The sequence below is a fragment of the Aphanomyces astaci genome, assembly GCF_000520075.1.
Source record: "Aphanomyces astaci strain APO3 unplaced genomic scaffold supercont1.47, whole genome shotgun sequence".
In the NCBI taxonomy this organism is placed as follows: domain Eukaryota; phylum Oomycota; class Saprolegniomycetes; order Saprolegniales; family Verrucalvaceae; genus Aphanomyces; species Aphanomyces astaci.
The window spans coordinates 53838-61557 of NW_009798310.1; the positions used below are offsets into that span (position 1 = coordinate 53838).

A 7720-nucleotide genomic window follows, 5' to 3' on the forward strand; every position below is an offset into this window, starting at 1 on the left:
CGTCGCCCGTGATGAAGCACCGCGACTTTTGTGTCCTCGAGGTACTGTCCTTTCTCGTGGCATGCTCTTTTGCATGGCAACAAACAAAATCAGCTTTTAACGCAGCCATCTTCATGTAGTGCCTGGACGAATTTACCGACGGCACTGGGTGAGTCGATGCACCACCCATCGCGGCAGGTCCCTCACCACGAGATGCCGTGGATGCACTCTGGACGTGACGACCCCCTATTACAACGCCACAGAGGTGACAACATCGAGGTGTGTACTTGGCTCCCAACGATCGAAACTCGAGACGACAGCAGCAGCCCTCGGTTTGTGGAGCTTCGTTCTTCCGACGACTCGTCAAACAACCGTGCTGAATTGAAAACGCAACCCCTAGCACCTACTAGCACGGTGCAACTGAACTTGGCCGCCATCATAAAGTCCATGCAATCCTGTCTTCAACCGGACGGATCGTTTCATTTGAATGCCACGGCATCGCATTCCCTCTTGGAACTGTACAGCCACCTCAAGCAACTCAATTTGGACACCCAGAACGACCCCAAGATGGGGGTGGTGGTGCCACATGCTGCGTGAAAAATACAAAGTCCAACGATTAAAAATACAAAGTCAAACGATTGTCGTTTGAGATAGATATGTTGTGTGTCGTGGGGGGATGCTTACTCGACTAACGTAACGTATTGTGTGCTCAACTCGTGATTTCCTCCAGCCGTTTGGTTGTTGTGAATGCACCGTGAGAACTGCAAAATAGATTCTAAACCTAATAGAAAAATATTTTATAAAGCTAAGGGTGAGTCTGGATGTAAAAAATATGGCCAAAATCTTCGAAAGTTTGGCAATTTCTGAGAGCTGGTGTGGATGCCACCTCAAAAAGTTATGCCATAAACCGTTTTGGCAAGTCTTGAAATGTTTCCCAAAGTCTGACATCCCATTAAAAAAGGACAAAAGAAGTATCTCCAAAGTTGTCCGCTGAATTTTGGAAGAATTAGTATTCGATTTCCGATTGAAGTGCAAGACTGCAACGAGAACACAAACCTCCATAAAAAAGTTGGACCAAATCGGTCCATTTCTTTTATACCATAAAACACCCGATTCTCAAGAAAATGGTGGCATAATGTACCGTATAGTGTATATGTATTGCGACAGGTGATATTTCACAACCGGCCGACACTCGTTCTCAAAATTTTGTTAATCCATAGTGTCATACAACTTTGAAGTATATTCAACATATTCACAAGTAAATATCAGTTATTACAGGAGTCGCAATAGATTAACGCAATACATATACACTATTACACTACTATTAATAGTATACGGTAATGAAATTTGGTGGCATCCAGACGTACAAAATCCCGAAAAATGGAATATTTTGATTTTGCCAACTTTTCTTGGAAAAATGGCGATATTCAGATACTCCAGTGTATAACCTCATAAAAATAATGAGGAAACAGTGTATAACCTCATAAAAATAATGAGGAAATACAGTGAAAATGTTCATCATTCCTGGCTCTGCATTGACAACTGTGAGTAAAATCTGAAATTCTCTATTTGGAAGTATACCTATGCAATAACCTTTTTGGCCGAGGTACACTTGTCCAACGCTCGAAAAGGGCAAGTCAATCATTTTCGTACGGAGGTACAGTAGTACTCTCGGGAAGTCCACGTGCTGATTACTGTAGTTTTGTATATTGAAATTTGTGTTGATTTCTATAGTATTTTTCACCCAAATTTGCCACTGTTGAGTGATTGAAATAATCACCACCAAATCGAGCAAAGCAGTATGATTGGCTAAAAATTATGGCGGTTGTATTATAATTGGCTACACAGAATGAAATGGTGTTCACATAAAAAAATCTTAAACTAACTGTGAGTGTGGATCTCGATCATACCCCAATATTGTCCAATTAATATTTCGAAAATTTGGTTCAAAGTAATTCGAAGAATTCGTTTGTCACCTATGTTTTACTGTCAGGATCAAATTGATTTCGAAAGAAATTCGACGATTCTCAGAAAAAGGCATAAACTGACCTTCTACGTTATACAGCGGTTAGTAGTTCACTACTTGTAGCAGTGAACTACTACTTCGAAGTACTAACTTAACTATAAACATTGTACTAACGTTATTAATAGTATGAATAGCTGCAGACGGTTTTGTGAAAGTTTCCAGGTGACGAGCACCATACTGGCTAGTATGTACTTACTGCAGTACTTACTACGCACGCTTGGATTTTGGTTTTATATACAGTAGTCCCCCAGAATAGGGAACCTTTGATTCCGATACGTTTTAAGAGGTATCACTACTGCTCAGGTATAAAACTAAAAAGGTATTTTCGGTAGGGTTCCTTGCTTCTGATTGGTCAATGTACTCGGATTGAAAAATCGACATCATTTTCGAATTCAGGAGGGGGTTGATATCCTAGCTTACAGATGACCATGACGATGTCCATCCGTCATAGGATTGGTGTGTGGCGAGCATTGCATCTTGTTGAATATTTGACAAGCTGGTTGAAACGGCTGACGAAACTGAATAAAAGAATTTCGCGTCACTCGTGAGCACTGCTCGAAGTTAGTCTGTTGGAAGCGTTGGAGTGGGCCAAGGAGGCTTGGCAATGTGTGACGCAAGTCACTATTGTAAATTGTTGGCGCCATACTGGTATTATTGACAAGGAGGTTTATGAGTTGATTGATAGTATGCATAACCTTTAAAAAGAATGAAACGTGTTTGTGTTTTGTCTTCAGGAGGTTGCCACCGTGACATTGTCGATTGCCGAATTTAGAGGGTCACGTGAAAGGCCAAATGCTAAACGAGCCCATCGACGCAACTCAACTCTTTTCATGGCAGCGCGTGACGCATGCTGCTTTAACAGTGTACGCTTCTGCTCGATTGTCAATCGTAGCCGCGACAACGGTGACGGCATGCTGAGTTCCAAGTGTGAGTGTCGCCAACAAGTGTTATATTATTTGCATAATTTAAAAGTTGAATGTACCTCTCAGAGTTTATGACTGATTTGCACGCAATATTATGTTTTCTGAGAGGATATAGATTTATGGTGGGTTCCTTATTCCGGGGGACTACTGTATTGGAGAATTAGAGCAACCCCACCGGTGCGACTGTATTATACAGTTCTATCCGGATTATTTACAGTTTTGACAACCCCACCGGGCGACTGTAAAATACAGGAAACTGTAAAATTTTACCGCGAGACGCCAAATCGGCCAGATTTACAGTCGCGACTGTAAAATACAGTTTTGACGAATTAGCCAATAACATGCTATCAATAGATAATTTTGTCCAATCATGTGCGTTATGGAGTCAATAATCAGTTGGTTCAGAAATGGAATCAGCCAAGGCCCCAACTTCACGACCGACGAAGACTACCAGCTTGTCCGGTCATGGATCAACATCTCTCAAGATGTGTCCAAGGGTAGTACTCATCACGCATCACCACATCGTCCATGATTCGTTCAAACAGCGGTCTGGCCATTCGAAAACGACGGCGAAACTTGGCTTCGCCGTAGATTGGATTGGGACCAAAGTAGTAGGTAAATCCGAGTCTGCGCAGTCTCGCTATCTCGTGGTAGGTTTGGCTGGCGGTTGGCAGTAGAGCCTTTAGGGCGCGCAGAATACTGATAAAAGCCAAGAATCTCCCAAGCTTGATCCATGTCATCAACGTCGTCCACCCACACCATCATGCCTTCACAAACGTGCGTACCTGGCTTTCATTTCCGGATAAAAACATTATTCGGATGTTTTACAGTTTTACCGCTGGGGTTGACAAAAATCAAAATACAGGAACTGTAAAACGGTATTTTACAGTCTGATTATACAGTCGCACCGGTGGGGATGCCCTTATAATCAGATGCCTAAGAGTCGACTGATATGCCTGTTAGGCCAGCGTCTTGGAAAGCATTTGCCGCCCTTTTCCAAAGTACTTAGTACTACTACTAGTATACCGGTATGCCACCCAGGATTCGTTGATTGTCCGTCCTTTGGTCCCAACACATCAACTACTGCAAACTAAATCTGACGTTTCAAATCTACCACACATACACACTCTCTACTGAACAAACACATGGAAGTGTTGGCTACGGTACTACAGTACAGAACATCACACGTCACTACTCCCTACTCGCGACGCTTGAAACTGCGCTAGCACGGCATCGTCAAAGTCGAGTTCCTTGAGTTGTTGGAGCAGCAAGTCGACCTTGGAGTCGTTCGATGTGACATTTCCACGCTGGGGTGGGGGGGTATACAAGTGCACGAGAGGGGGGGCCGACGACGACGTCGGCCGGATCGTCGGCTTGTTGCACGTAGGGAGACCCACCGGAACGGATTGGCGGCGATTGCTGTTGTGACCTCGAACACTCTCCATCACGATTGTGTCCAATGCAGCATATGCGTCCGCAAACTGAAGGTCCACGCCGGTGCAGAGGTACCCTGCTTCGTCGTCCAGCACCGAAGTGTGGGATAAACTCGTGCCCGACTTGGATGTGATAGACACTCGGTGGAAGCGGGCTGGGCCTTTCGGTTCCACTGAACACTGAGTGCACACACTCGCTTTTCGGTGCTGATCTTTGAGGTACCACACGTTTTGGCACGTCGAGCACACCACCTAGTTCAACCCGAGTCGGTACAAAAGTACTCAATGTAGTAGCGACAAAAGTAGCCAAACCTCACGATGCAGTCAGATTAGGTACCACTGGTATTGTCAAGTCGATTTGACATTGGAGTGGGGTCCGACAATTGATCGACCAATCAAAACCGAGATCACAAATCAAGTAGCCAACCAAATCCGTTCATTCAACACTGAATTAGTGTGTCACTGAAACTAGAGTGGTACGGGACGATCTTTACATACAAAAGTCAACGATATATGATAGATTTGGCCAATCAGCACAAAAGTCAACCAAATTTTGGGGAAAAGGACAATGCTACTACTCGATAAGAGAGAGCGTACTCAATAACGCGGTCCGATTAGGTACTACTAGTACTCAATGTCAGTATAGTACTCAAACACACACGGATCAACGATTCGATGTTTGTTGAATGTACCTCGCCGCACACGGAGCAATTGAACCGGGCTGAGATCCGGTCCTGCAGTTTATCCTGGCATACCGCGCAACGCTGTCGCTTAGTCAGTGGCACCACGTCACATGGACTCAACATAGCCACCGCCGCGAGGCGTCTTTGGCGGAAGTACGCGTCTAGTCCGGCCAAGGCCTTGGCACGCCCTCGAAGCACCAGTCGAATCATCCACTGCGGGATCGATCCCTTGAGGTCCGCTTGGAGGAGGAACATGGCCTGTAGTACCCCCAGTCGGCGGGTTTCTTTCAATACAAAGCCACACCGACCAATTTGCATGCGAACGAGGCCAAAGGTCGCGTTTAGGTCGGGGACGCACGCTATATCTACGGACTCGACGCTTCGGGCGTAGCCGCGCACGCCATCACGTTGGGTAAACGACTTGGAGCACTACAAATCACAACAACATAAGCATAAAATGGATGGTGGAGAAGAATGCCACCTCGACGACGGAACAATCTCGAGATTTCATAAATCCCTGCACGGGACTCTGCAGCGCTTCCCACTTGATGCCGACATACTCTGGCGATTCTGTTGCCGAAAGCGTATACAACGACGCACAGTCGACAACGTCCGTGTAATAGGACGCGCAAAAGTCTGCAAAGAGGTCGTGGCTGTCGAAGCGAAGCATGGACGGAAGCTCGTCGATCGTCGCTTGGATCGTGGTGACGGCCAAAATCGACGCCGCGTTCGAGCTGGTGGCTCCTACGCTGTGACTGTGGCTTCCACTGTACAAGACCAACCCATCAATGTCCGAGTCGAGTTTCCACCGAATCGTCTCTGCCTCCAGTTGGCAGTCCGCGAGCAGGTCTGAGAACCCAACTTGCGCTCGTTGCTTCAGCACATTGACGGCGATGGGGTTGAGCGGTGGGCACACAAAGAAGCCTTTGGGCACAGGCAGTGGCAATCGTTTCGTTACCATGTATCTTGGGTCGTCTTGATGTGTGTGATATAATATAGGAAGGGGCGGGTGGAAGACCTCGAATGCCCTCGCCAAGCGGCTGCGTTGCACGAATGTGCCTGATCGATGTCAAGGGTGTTTGGCGCACTGCTCCAGTTCTGGTTCACGCGTGACATATAGTGATTTAGTATACCCGTAAAGACTAAATTTACTATCGATCATATGTCATGAAAACATAGAATACAAAATGACAGATTGAAGCTGCTTATCCGTTTTGCTTATACTACCTTACCTACATTAGTTGCGTTGGGTGACGAGTCCTGAGAGCAACATTTCCACGGTTGCTCACGCATCCCTTGCACTTGTTCTTATTATGGCATAGTCCAATGCAGTATAAACCAAAACCACACATTTTAGCTAGGGGTTAACTGCATTTCAGTGGTTAGCTATAGCTATAGCTAACCACTGAAATGCAGTTAACCACATTATGTGCATCACCAGTGGTTAGCTATAGTGGTTAGCTATAGCTAACCACTGGTGATGCACATAATGCCGGGTATAGCATCACAAGGGATCTGGGGGTTCCGAGGTTACAGGGCTACTGGTTCTTTTGATGGGAAATGATTGCGTAAGCAAGCGTGAAACTGTTGCTCTCAGGGAATTATTCGTGACCATTCTGATTGGCGGCGCTGATTGGCCATGCATGGACTGTCCATAGTGTTGCCATGGCACTTGGCATGTGGTCAAGTGCCTTGAAATAAGTATTGGGTCCTTACGTTTAAAGTGTACTAGTACATCATTTATGATTCTGAGACCATTGGGAAGGGTTATTATTCTAAGCGAAGTGTCTACAGTTAGACGAACCAAGGAATAATATTTCTCGAAAAGAATAAAGGTTGATGCCAACCAAAGCCATATACCACAGTCGTGTGGTAAATTGATACCAGTACGTGCGATAACGTCAGCAGGTTAAATACGTTTATTCGACCTATAACGGGTCACTGAAACGTACTAGTAGTACTATATGTACTACTGAACGAAATTGACATAAAGAAGTACTGTAACAAGGCACAGACGACGACAACACAACGAAATATGTTTGCACCCTGTCGGTCGCGTCCGCAAGCGATGGTCTCAAACGAATGCACCAAAGCAGCTTCACCCTATTCCTCTGGGCCATTTTAGTACTGCACGACCTGTTATTATATGTGTGTAACGTAGAGTCCAAGTTAAGAGACATACAGTATTTTGGAGTCGCTGGTGGGAAATGGAAGCAGGTGGATGGGTTTTGACTCCTGAAAACTGATCATTCAAGTGGAAACAAAACATGGATTTTCACAAACTTTATCATGTCCTAATGTCCCATTTTCCAAACAAAACACCTCAAAAGTAGGGGGATATTTAGAGTTAACTTCGGCAAAGACACCAGTCATTGGCACTGTTGTAAGCCAATAGAAATGCCCGAATTCCTGTTATTGGTCAAAATGTAGTTCTTTAAGAATTAGTGCCCCTTATAAATTAGAGGTTGGACTAGTCAATTTTGTGTTGATCATATAGAAATAGTTACTGTAGCAGTTATTGTGCTTTGCACCTTTTTTGGCAATTCCAGGGTTAAATTCATTGTTTAAAAATTTCTCAGGCTTAAATAATGTCTAAAGTAACTTGAATAACGGTTGGGTGCGTTGTTTAAAGTTACTTCATCTAATGCGATGATTGGTTGGTTGAAGGTGGTTTTA

The 7720-nt window shown here is 44.9% G+C and overlaps 2 protein-coding genes across 2 annotated transcripts; one reads left to right on the top strand and one right to left on the bottom strand.

The window, feature by feature from the left end:
* Positions 1 to 156: 156 nt before the first annotated feature.
* H257_13257 (hypothetical protein) lies at positions 157 to 576 on the top strand (the record flags this gene model as incomplete). Its single annotated transcript, XM_009840721.1, has 1 exon — positions 157 to 576. The coding sequence occupies one exon, from the start codon at positions 157 to 159 to the stop codon at positions 574 to 576; it is 420 nt and encodes a 139-aa protein (XP_009839023.1).
* A 3466-nt stretch (positions 577 to 4042) lies between these two features.
* On the bottom strand, positions 4043 to 6126 carry H257_13258 (hypothetical protein). The gene is made up of 3 exons (XM_009840722.1): positions 5526 to 6126; positions 5054 to 5473; positions 4043 to 4613 (listed from the first exon to the last, which is right to left on the bottom strand). The coding sequence occupies exons 1-3, from the start codon at positions 6003 to 6005 to the stop codon at positions 4110 to 4112; spliced, it is 1404 nt and encodes a 467-aa protein (XP_009839024.1). The 5' UTR covers positions 6006 to 6126; the 3' UTR covers positions 4043 to 4109.
* Positions 6127 to 7720: the final 1594 nt, after the last annotated feature.